The 12617-nt window shown below is 38.3% G+C and overlaps 1 protein-coding gene across 3 annotated transcripts in view; it reads left to right on the top strand.

Annotated features, from left to right (window-relative positions):
- The window catches only part of CDKAL1 (CDKAL1 threonylcarbamoyladenosine tRNA methylthiotransferase), a gene marked incomplete at its 3' end in the record, with an annotated part of 411084 nt that extends 400542 nt beyond the window's left edge, over positions 1 to 10542 (top strand). For 2 of the 3 annotated variants that reach the window (XM_080340058.1, XM_080340057.1), the window contains one exon: positions 10336 to 10542. In XM_080340058.1, the coding sequence (XP_080196184.1) occupies positions 10336 to 10542 (207 nt within the window). Of the gene's footprint in view, positions 1 to 1906; positions 2026 to 10335 lie in introns of those variants that run through there. The other variant, XM_080340059.1, reaches the window with a different exon arrangement.
- Between the last annotated feature and the right edge of the window lie 2075 nt (positions 10543 to 12617).

Genomic DNA, 12617 nt, shown 5'->3' with positions numbered 1-12617 from the left:
CTTGGAACTAGATATTTACAAATTATTAAAATTTTGTAGCATGTGTGCAAGCAAATTGCGGCAGTGACTGGTCAGCATTCAAGAAAAACTAACTCCAGGATATGAAGTCTCAGAGAAGAAGAATAAATTAGTACTTTCTACTTCATGATCAATTCCAGAGGATCTAGTATTTTCCTCTTGAGCTAATCCTAGGAATTATCAGACATAACCTGGTAGAGAACACTGTGTAAAACCTCCGTGGGAGAAGACTGAGGTCCAGTGGATGCACTGGGGGTGTCATTTGAGGTGCAAATTGCCAGTATTTGAGCGTGATAGGGTGCAAGTTCACCCTTATGCACTTCAGTCCTTTAGGAATTGGTTGTCAAGTCAGACCACCCTCCAAAACATAGAAGTGCTCTCCTGAGGGCAGATATTTGTTACAGCCTGTAGATTGGATCCGTACAGTTCTTTGATGTCTTAGACTTAGCGCCAAGGTGCTATCATGATTATCTAGCATAAAATTCACAGCAAGCCAAGAAAGGTTTTTCTCATGTAATCTTTATTGTAGTGAAGGGCTGATGAATCATTTGTAGAGACTGGGGATACAGAGATTGAGTTAGAGCAGTTAGGCTTGCTAATCACAGAAAGGAACCCTCGTTTGATGTTTCCATGAGAGAGTCCGCCATTAACTGCAGTTGAACTTGACTGAGTGTGAAATTAAAAAGGAGACTCAGATTTCAAGACATTCCCTCAGGTGCTCTCAAGTATGCTAACTGGCACTGTGGGAGACCTCCTAAAACAGCTAAGGATACTTAAAAAGAAAAAGGCCACGACGATATGAAAAGAAAACCTTCGTATTATCACTGAACCCACAAAGTTGGTCAAGATCAGTCACACTTCATTAACTGTTAAATGTCAGGCTTGCATGAAATGAACCTTTTTGCCAGGGTCTGATTCCAGCTGTGCTTGGTGAGCATCTACAGTCCCAGGAACTGGAAGAGTTTAAAACTGAGCAGAAAAGTCTGTGAAAATGAATGTAAGAGAAATTGTCAGGGGACTACATATTAAGGCATTGCCTAGCTTATAGAATGCATTTAAAACTTAAACTTGCCAGAGATAAAAGTTTTGAGAGGTTAGGCTGGCTTCTGGTGACAACTGGAATCTGAGACAGGAATTGTGGAGACCTGGTTGCTGGCTTGCGTTATGGCACTGGAGACACTTTAATCTTTGTTTGTTTCTCTACATGTAAAATGAGGGAGGCAGCAGATAGATCCCACAGCTACCTACTGGTATGGAATTTGAAACTCTGAAAGGTATTATCATTCCTAAATATTAAAATTACTTATTTTATACCATGTTTATTATCCTTGAGGTTGGAGTGTAAGAAGAGCTGTATCCTTTGTGATTGTCATATCATGCAATGATGAAGTCTCCTTGGAACATTCTATTTGTAATGCTTAGTTCTGTAGGAATGAAAGAAAACACTATAAATTCAGTATTATGACATATTCTAGGATTAAGGGGAAGGCTTTGGCCAAGAATATGCACATATATCAGTTTATTCTACTTTGCTCCATGTGAAAGTTCTTTAAAAGCTTTTCCTAATTTTGAAAGAGAATGTCCCTTGAGATATTTCTTGGATATTTATCACAGTGTTCTTTGCAAACAACAATGGTCAGAAAGGCTTTTAATATTTTATGCTTTTTACCATTTGGGAGTATAGAATTCCTCTTACAGGTAATGTTTTAATATATATTCACAGAGTTCACTTCCAAGTAAAGCAGAATTACTAATTTCACTGTTGATACGTGAATATCAGAGAGTTATATTGGTGGTTCTTGTGGTGTGAATATATATTTTCAGATCTAGCTGTTCATTTTACCAGGATACTCTTTCTGATGGAAACCTTTTGTGTCTTTGCCTGTAGCTGCTGTTGACCTCCATATAATTGTCATCGTTTTTTCAAGATGTAAAAGGAAAGCAAAAAGATGGCAGTCTCTGAAGGCTTGTGCTATAAAAAAGTCTATCGTATTTCATCTAATAACCTCACTTGTAGAATGGCCTCTGAACATTCACATGCTCTTTGTTATTCTTTCATCATATGACAAAATAAACTTGGAAAATTTTTGTATTATAAACACAACTTTAAAGTACTTATTAAAAAAATATCCCCATGTTCCTTTAAAGAAGAAGCAAGCTGGAATCCTCTGGAATGATATCTGCTAAGGCAGGCCATGGTATGCACACTGAAAAATGTTATCTGGTGTTATTACAAGTAAATGTACATGCTGTAATACACTGTAATGTGTTTTCAAAACCATGAAGCCTGGGCTGGTGATCTCTAGGAAACAGACTTGTCTGTTAGCTAACTAATTATCAGATAAGTGCCCAGAGCAAGCACCTGCCATCTCCTTCATAAAACTGTGCTATGCATGGGGAAATAAATACTGACAGATCCCCATTCTGAATTTGTCCACATCGTGCTGCTAGGTTCAGTCTTCATTTCAAGTCATTACTTGGATGACTGTGATTTTTGAATCAAAAACTTTTTCTGCTTAAATATCTCTCAGTTCTTCCGTGGTTGCAAGTGCTAACTGGAATGCTGGCTGGCATGTCAGTTGTTTCACGAATAGTGATTGACACCCCACACACCTGAGGGGCGGAGAAAAAAAGGCAGATCACACTGACTATTTTTCAAAATGTTACTTCTGACTTTGAATGACAGGTTACTTTGACAATGCATTATTTATATAGTGGGAGGATACCGAGTCGCTAAGTTTAATAGCAGCACAAAATACAAATATGTTAAAAAAAGACTCAGCTCCTGTTTGGAAGCATTTGTAGGTAAATATAAAGAAACAAGCTAAAACAAGTGATTGTAATGGAAAGCAACACAAGACTGTATTTTAAACATCTTGGAGGTGTTTTGGGCTTCTGTTTTCTTGATTGTTTGTTTCTCTTCTTTTTGTTTCTTTGGTTAGTTGATCTCTTTGGTTGTTTCTCTCCTCAAAGTGTAGATCAAAAAGGAAGTCATTAAATAATCCCAAGTTACCCAGCCTTCTGTCTAGCTTTTAACTGCGCTATAAATTTTGAGGGCTCCTTGAGAGAATAATCCTTAAAGACTATTTGAGGCAGGGAAAAGAAGTAGGTAGGCAAGAGCCTACCCTGAGGTAAGAACAATGAAGAGAGCAGAGAGAATTCTGCCAAGACAAATACCAGTGGAGACTTAAGCTCAGGCACAGTAGCTTACAGCGAGAGAACGGATTTATTTTTTACTCTTACATGGGAATATTAAAGTTTGAATCTAATGTTAATGTGGGATGAGGCAGTTCCAGCGGTGGGTCTGTGTGACATGGACAGAGAGTCATGATAGGGCATGTCATTCCAAATTTGTGTTCCTATTGGCATCTCTGCTTTTGTTTATTAGGAGAGGCCATGTTTTCAGATGTTGCAGGACAGAAATGGGGAGAAGTAGAAGGAAAACAGGACAGACAGGAGACCATTGTAATAGTAATCAAGGTGAGAGGTAGTTGAATAATGGGAAATGTGTTTTTCTACTCTGACCAAAGGAATCAGACAGATCATGCAAGTGCTACTAGGAAAGAAAAAAAATTTTGCTGACTTGCTCTGTAGGTCAAGGGTAGACCCTAGTTAAAGATAATCTCCCTAAGGAGTGACAAACCTAGAAGAAACTGTCAGATTTGATGCAGCTGAGCCTAAGGTCTGTCAATCTCTATATCCTCCCATTATTAAATGTGTTTTATGTTTGTATTTGACCATGGTCCAGCTGCTAGGATTATTGCTGACCTGACTCGACTGGGTCATTTATAGTGATCTTGCTATAAATTAGGAATTGGTAAGTGGAATGAGTTCAGCCTTGGATCACAGAGATGGTCAGGATCTGGAGCACTTGGCTTGTGAGGAGAGGTTGAGGGACCAGGCTTGTTCAGGAGACCCTAACAGAATCACCCCCAGTGTCTATGGGAAGGTTATTGAGAAGATCAAGCCAAGTGCTTCCCAGTGGTAGATGTGGGAGGACAAGAGACAGTGAGCGTAAGTTGAAACAAGGGATTCAGACTAAATATGAAGAAAAACATTTTCCCCATGAAGATGTTCAAGCAGCAGAACGAAGGCTCGTAGAGGCTGTTCAGTCTCCATCATTAGAGGTTTTCAAAGCCTGACTAATTATATCTTTGTGCAAGCTAGGCCATAGCTGACCCTTGGAGCAGCATATGGACCAGCTGTAGTCTGAATTATCCTTGGATCCTATGAAAGACAGTAAGATAGTCATAGTGGCTACAGATATTTGCAATTTACTTTCATTAAATTATTTTCTTGCTATAACTTAAGTGGTAATGATTTGGGGTTAAGACTCTGACCATTTACTGAGAAATTAATAATAAATCTATATTTATCTTTCAGCTCAGTTCTTTTCCCCTCACTTATATATTAAAGCATGCAGTCATACATCACACTCATATACAAACACATATGTGTATATGCACCCAAAAAGAAGAAACAATATGAAATACCTTTGCAAAAGTGCCTGACTGCTTTATTCTTTTCAAGGTGTCCCATTTCTTAAAGTGAGTAAGTAAACTCCATGCATATTTGGAATCAATGCATTCCTAGGAATGGTGTACAGCTGGTAACATCTGACACAAGCATACTTGTAGATAGCATTTTTTCTTAACAACATAGCACTGTGCATTCACTGGAATACATGGTGGCAGGGATGCTTCTTATGGGAATTAGCATGTTAATTCCATCATTTAAAAATATTTTGTATGCCATTTATTTTCTACTCTAAGATCAGCATTCCACATGTGCTGAAGGCTGGTAGAATTTTGTGAGTAATAAATCAAAGGAGCTCTCTTAATACCTACAGAACTAAATGTGTCTTCCGGAACTATTTGATAAAATTTAATTTACATGTTTTTTGGATATGTAATCTATGTGACCTTCAGTAACTGTTTGTTTTTTAAATCTGAAAAATGCCTCCAAAGTGTAATAGCCCAGAGTTTAAAATGGCACAGTAGGATATGTAATGCATATTTTAACATGTTTTCTTTTAATTTGTCACGCAGACTTGTGGATGATTATATAAAAGTCCGTATTTTTAAACCCAGTAGTACAAGTGCATAAGATTTACTTGGCTGGGCTAAAAAATTCAGCAGTCTAATTTATCTTGAGATATGCTCAGTCAAGTAGTTTTTCACAGCAGTTAGCTAACACTTCAAGCTCTAACAGTGCCCCTGAGCCATAAAAGAAATTTGCATGTAAGAAATGATTTGAATCTATTAAAACCTCAGCTCAGAGCTAAAGAGTTGCTCTCATGTCTTTGTTGACTAACATGAAGTGAGATCTTACGAAAAGCTAGGCTGTGATCGACAGATGCCAAAGCTTAGGTTTTGATGTGATTATGTATTTCTTTCATGCACGGCAGTTTAAGTCTGGGACTGGAGCTTCAGAAAGACAGTAATCAATGGGTCTGTGCAGGAGTACACAACATATATTACTCCTGGCAGTCGTCAAGGCAGAATTATTCAAAAAATAATCTGAAATGCATTTGATCATACACTAGATGGTTTAATAATTTATATTATACCTTATTAGCAAAGTCTTGTGTTTACTTTGTGGCTGCCAAAACAAGATGAAAGGCTGCCTCCATGGAAATACAAGATGCTTTGCTCAAAGTGTCTGTCTCTGCATTTCAGTTCGATAATTTCCCTTCCTTCCCTCATTTTTATTAATGCTATATGGGTTTAAATCTTAAAGTACTGTGCCATCATTGTGGTCCTTTTTAGTGAGAGCAATGCTCCTTGTTAACAACAAGTCTACCAAGGAGTTTATGGCCTATCGAAACTTAAATTAGTGTAAACACATATTTCTGGAACTTCTTTACCTTAGGATTTCCTCCAAATATTTTTTAGGTAAAAGAGGCTTTGGATTTAGTTCTAAATTCCACTGAACTGAATCGTTATGCTGATCTTCCTGAGTCTTGCAGCTGCAAAAATGTGATTCCTGAGTTCAGCTGAAGAAACTTGCACTCTGACTAGTGATTGTATATAGTAAATATCACCAATTATATCAGTTCAGAATATTACAGAAATGCCTGGAAGATTTCCTTGAAAATCTAACGCACTGCAAATATTTTATCCAGACGTGCCAATAAGGGCCTTTCAGAATTAATACTTCTATAAAGTGAGAGCACAGGGAGTGGACCAGTGGTAACTGCTACTTCAACAAATGAGATCTTTACCTTCACCCAGGTTTTTTACACCAAAGGTACATAGAAGACCTCTAATAAACTTGGTTTTCTGTGGAGATCTCTCATCCCCACAAAACACGACAAATCTTTTCTGCAGTGATCTTGGATTGCTCTTCAAGGCAAAGCATACAGGAGCATCTCAGAATATAGCACTACAGTTTTGCAAACTCTGAAGTTCATATGAAAGCCCAGAGAAGCTCGTGTCATTTGCCTTGTCTGCTCTGCAAGGCTTAATTTTAGTTTTCCTTTCTGTAACTTCATCATCTCCCCTCCTTCTTTGGGCATACAGTATATACTACAATATATACTATATACTTGAAAACTAGTTCCTCACACAGAGCTTACAGAAGGACTTTTTGCAAAATAAAAATATGTTATAGTGCTTTTCACTAGCGCAGCTGGTAACATGATACTTGCATGTTGCTAAGAACTGATTGCTTTCTAGAGAGGCACTTCACGGTTGTCTGGGCTGCAGCGGGGGCCACTCAGCCCTTAGCTCAGGCTTAAGAGAGCTCAGGAACCTACTCAGGCTAGCAGAGCTCTTCTGCTCCCTCTGAGAGTTTTGTGCCGTGTCTTACAGAGCTGCACAACAGGCTCTTAGGAAGAGGCATCTACCTGCAGGTGTCTCTAAGAGATTATCCTCTTTTTAAAAGCTGTTCTACGAATTGCAGGGGGACAAAAGACTGCCATTTTCTAAAGGAGCCTTTCAGTGGCTGGGAACCAGATGTACCCTTCTTTACAAGTGCATCTTCTCTGACAATAACAACAGAAAATTTCAAGGAGGCCAGTGGTATTACTCATACATCAGTGTTGCAGAATTTTGGAGCAAACTAGAGAATAAATTCTTTAGAAAACATGGATTGGATTAACATGTAAATTACTTTTCTTGAAAGAAAATATTTGGCAGGATCATCTGAAGAGATATACATTATCAAACAGAAATGCAGTTATGTTTTAAGTAATAAGCTGTGAGGAACATCTTAAAAAAAAATAAGTTCATTTTGCAAATTGTGATCTTTTTGTCCATATAAGAACAGTTCAGTTCATGTGAAAAATTTTAAAGAATGCAGATTAGCAAGGTAATAGGAGTATATCTAGTGGAAGAAAAGCTTTTGGTGCAAATTGTTGACAGTCTCTTATATGATCAGAGATACTGTGAAAATCTGAAAATCTGGAAGTTTTGAGCATTTTAGAAGATGTGACTATGAGTACAAACAAGTGCATCAGAGTTCAAAATATAAGATAGAAGTAAAACAAAAGTATAGTGAAACTGTGAGAATTGTACCTCCAACCCAGTTAAGTCACAGTATTAGTAAAAAAAATGTAAGAGAAAATCTCATCTACAGAAGGAAAATTTTAAAAATGGGTTTAGTGCATCAGTATGATCATCCAATTTATAGGGGAAAAAAAAAAAAAGTAAGGGAGAAGATGATGCTCACAACATTACAGACTGACTTACTTAGATGGAATACTACTTAGATAACTGGCCATGGCATTCCTCACCACCAGAACTTTGTAAAACATCTAAAATCGCTTTTGCCATTCTGTCCTAGCAGTATGCAGTGCTGCCTAATGCATATGCATTGCTTGTTGCAATAGAGGTTTAAGAAAACAGTTTGGTAACCAGAAAACAGTAGAGGCTGGTCATGACCAAAATTATACCAATGAGACTCTTTGGTTTTGTGCTGGAAAACAGAAAAACTGTAAAATAGAAATTATGTGCCAGCAAATTCACTACTGAAAACTGCTGCACAGGAACATGAATGAATGCATGAAACTTGAAAATGTTTAACTGTTAGTAAAGGTGACCAAAAAAAGACCTTCAAAACTTTTCACAAGTTGTAACTTGTGTTTGGGATGTTTTGCTGGCTGTACCCACTCTCACAGAGACAGGTATATAGGAACTAAGGCTGAGCGTTGAGGAGAAAGTTACAAAGACATTTATGAGTAACTGGGCATTTTATCTGTTTTCTAGTCTTGTGCAAGTAAATATTCAGGACTTTACTGATTATTGAGCTGTGTAGAAATATTTAATAAGGAGTTGAGAGCCTGATTGTTGAGAGCCTGATTGTAGTCAGTGAAACTTAAAAGTTGTGAATTGGTGAAAATTAAATATCAGAAGTAATCAATCTTTGGTTTTATTGGTATTTTTACAGCCTTAATGGTTATTATAAATCACTTTAGCCTTAGTGTTAATGTAACAATGATACATGTAAAAACAGGTCATGACCGTTGATGATGCACCTTAGATTGGCAGGGATTTGTGAGACCCACAAGGAAAAGAAAGGCTTTATAAATGTCTAGAAAGAATAATTTGCAAATGAGTTGGGATTCATATATTAAAAATCCTTAATACTGTATCATTTCCAGTTTATTCTGCAGGCAGAGGTTAATCAGCTTTGATTTGGGGGGCTAAAATAGCTATGGCCAGTTACTAAAATTTCAGATGCCTTAGAAATTGATTGTAATTAATAACAATATGAAGCAGGTCCTTAGTTTTTGATGAAGCGTTTTCTCTATATTAGAGCCTGACGTCCTGGAGTGGTGTTGTGACTGTGCCTTACACTGTGGAAAACTACCACCCCAATTTGCTTACCTACTTCTTTTTCCTCTCTTTACCCAGTTGGCCGTCTTCTGGGTGCAGTATATGTAAGAAGTCACCCTCATCTCATAGGTCACTTGTTCAGTAACCCTTTGCCTGTGTGGACTGTGATCTAAGTCATACCTCGGATGTTAGAATAGCACTCACGCCAGGCTGTCATTTGTCCCTTTGATGCTTACTTAGCTAACCAGTAGAAATCATTATTTTCCTTCTACAGTTATTACGATGGAGCTGATTCCCAAAATGGAAGGCAGGAGGCAGTTACAGACAGTCTGAATTGTGCTGTCACACTGTCATAGGCAGACACTTTTCTTGGAGCTTTCATGTTTTTTCCAGTTTGCCCAGAAATGCATTTGGTAAAGCAGGGAGTCAGGCATCTGGTCTGTATTTTCATGTGACCCTGTTTCAGCTGCTTGGAAATACAAGCACCAGATAGGTGCTTCCTGGTCCCTGACTTGTTTTGTATGAAATGTGAATGGAAAAAAAAAAAAAATGTATTAATCAAAAATCTTTTTTTTAAACTGGAAAATTTCAAAACAATTAAAAATAGGGCTGAGCTCCTAAGAGATTATTGAAATAGGGGGAGGAAAAAAAGAAATTATGAACAGAAATATTGAATCTTACGATGCAGGATCATTACACCATTGTTCAGTTGCACCTTTACCACTTAGGCCTCTTGCAAATGTCATCGGAATACAGTTTCAATAGATGTTTTTGCTTTTGAGTGTCTATAACACTAATGTGCTGAACTGAACAAGGGTGTGAGAGAGAAGAGTCTCCTATTCTTTCCAGTTGGATTTTCAGCTGAAATAGCAACTCCATGTCTGTAACTTGTGCTGTTGTTAAAAGTTCTGATATTCTGGGGGATCTCGGTGCTTGTGGTCAGGTTGAGAGGGTAATGGAAGGCACAGCAAGGAATTCAGATGCAATATGCTGAATGAGAAGGTGAGTGTTTTAGCACAGCTGTCTTCTGAGGGTCAGGGGAAAGGAAAAGCCCTGTGGGAGGATTTTCAAGCACCACTGAGCTACCACACCAGGAGACGATGATTGACTTCAGAAGATCCCTGCTGTGCAAAGGATTGTTGTGCTGTGGTCCCCTTTATCACAGGTTAGACATTTCTTTTGAAGAAGCTAAAAGTGGGAGAGTAGTGACATAGCAGCTGAACAAACAAATAAAAAAATATTCATCTAACAACCCTCTTTGGTGACATTGGGGTCTGGAGATTTGTTTCTATTGCTAACAGCTTCATTGACCTGGCAGTTAATTTCATTAGAAAGATTGACTTTGTATGGCATTGGTAAGATTTCTGCATGAAAACCTGATGGTCTGATGATGATACAGTGCAGGTTGAGTTGTTGTTTGTCTCGAAAAGGGATATTAATTTGAACCTCAGTATAAAGAGGAGATTTTATTTTATATTTGGTATGTATAATCAGAAATACATTACACAGTTTCAGTCTTAATATGTGGATTTCTTCACAGGAGTTCAGACATGCCCCACAGAATGGCACAAACTGGAAAGCACACCCTTCTGCCAAGAGCCCAGTGAAGGCAGCGCTCCAGTCATGGATGGCTTTGCAGCTCCCATGGCAACAAGAGGGAGGTGGACTGAAGATACTGTCTGTCAGCCTGGCTCTGCTCGCAGTTCTTGTCGTGTTTTACTATGGAGGAATGAAAACAGAACTGTGAACTGAATGAGGCTTTTATGAAAACAATAAAACTGCTGTTTAGAGTCTTCAAAGGAAACAAACACTTTTACCAACAATTCTTTTTTTTACCAAAAAAAAAAAAAAGCTAATATAAATTGGGCAATAATTTTGTACTCACTCTATGCCTTTCCTGTCATTCATAGGAGAGAATGTTAATAAGCTCTAAGGACGCCTATCTTCTTGCCAAAATTTTAGATCCTTGGTTGGGAGAACGGTTTGTTGCATCTTTCCTCTTGTTTTTTCTAAAATGATGCGATGTTTGCGTTGCTTACTCTTTTCGTAACTGCTGCAGCAGGTAAAATTGCATCCAGGAAATGCGTGATGTTTATAAGAAATCTTGCCATTCAGTGATGTTGGTAATATTTTATGGGCAGAATATTTAAAGCTTTTGCTTAATGCAGTGTGATGGTTCATTATGTGTCTTTTTACATTAGAATCAAAAACTGCTGGGCCATTAAAGTTTGCAATTTGTTGCTGTTGCTTTTGCTGTCCTGTCTGAAAGAATTTTTGGCCTGCCATCTTGCCTCTCTCAACTTCACAATGAGCTACTAAGCTCTGTTAGTACAACAATAATTACTTTTTACATGGAAAAAGTTTTAAAGGTATTGGGTTTTTATTAGTGAATGGGAAGATGGTTCTGGTGATAAAGTTCTGTTAAAAGATGGATTTAATACAGTCTCTATAGATTTAGTGTAATACTCAGAGGGCTAAATTTGAATCTCTTAGCTGTACATTGGATCATGCCGTATATAAGACAATATTACTCTGTGAGTGAGGACATTAAATTTTGCACACTGCAAATTTTTAATTACTTTCTTACGAGTAATTTTTGTCATAACAGTGTCTCCACACATCTTGTGATTGTGTTGGTCAGTCAGAGACTGGACTCTGTGGTCAGTTCTGCCAGCAGCTGGCTGCATGATATTGTTCATTTGTTCATGCCTTGTCACCTTTCTGGATCTTTATCCAAACTTCCACTTACAAAGTCTGTTTAAAATCTTAAGAGTGGGAACTTGTTGGTTTGGGGGTTTTTTTTGTGGGTTTTTTTTTTAGTATGTATGTATTGTACTCAGCACAGACGAAGCTGAGCTGCCTATGTGGCTGTTGGGGTTTAACCCTGACAGCCAGCTAACACAGAGCTGCTCACTCATTCTCTCCCGATGGGATGGGGAGGAGAATCAAAAGGGTAAAAGTGAGAAAACCCATGGACTGAGACAAAGTTTAATGAGTAAATTAAAAGCTGTGCACTCAAGCAATGCAAAACAAGGGATTGATTCAGTATTTGCTACAGGCAGGTGGGTGTTCAGCCATCTCCAGGACAGCAGGGCTCCATCACGTATAATGATTACTTAGGAAGACAAACACCATGACTCTGGAAGTTCCCCCCTTCCTCCTCCTTCCTCCGGCTTTTATTGGTAAGCATGACATCATGTGGTCTGGAATATCCCTTTGGTCAGTTGGGGTCAGCGGTCCCAGCTGTGTCTTCCCAACTTCTTGTGCACCCCCAGCCTCCTCACTGGTGGGGTAGTGTGAGGAGCAGAAAAGGCCTTGACTCTCTGCAAGCCCTGCTCAGCATTCCTGTGTTGTCAACACTGGTTTGTTCACAAATCCAGAGCAGCCCCATGCCAGCTAAGATGAACAAAATTAACTCCATCCCAGTCAAAACCAGTACAGTGGCTCTATTGTGCAGGTGAACAATCCCCTCGGAGGGATGCTTTGTACTGTATAAACTGAGGATTCATGATAGTCACAATCAGGAAGTTCCACCATGATGCTTTCAGTACAGCCTGTAAATTATGACAACAAATGTAGCTGTCTTCAGGAAATTAGGTGTGTAATGACTTGAATATTATATTTCTTATTACAACCATTGGAGCTCATGAACCAAAACTTGAGGAGGAAAGAAAACACCTGTGCTCTTGATTTACTTCTGTTTGGGGTTTTTTCAGGCTTTTCTTTACAACCCAGAATATGTAACAATCAATAATTTACATATTTAACAAATCTATCATTCTCAAAAAAAGCCCCACTGGGAGCTGAAATTTTCAGGAATGT

The sequence above is a fragment of the Nesoenas mayeri genome (genome assembly GCF_963082525.1).
Source record: "Nesoenas mayeri genome assembly, chromosome: 2".
Classification (NCBI taxonomy): Eukaryota; Metazoa; Chordata; class Aves; order Columbiformes; family Columbidae; genus Nesoenas; species Nesoenas mayeri.
The sequence above is the reverse complement of the archived record's forward strand: the minus strand, read 5'-3'. Positions and strand labels throughout refer to the sequence as shown.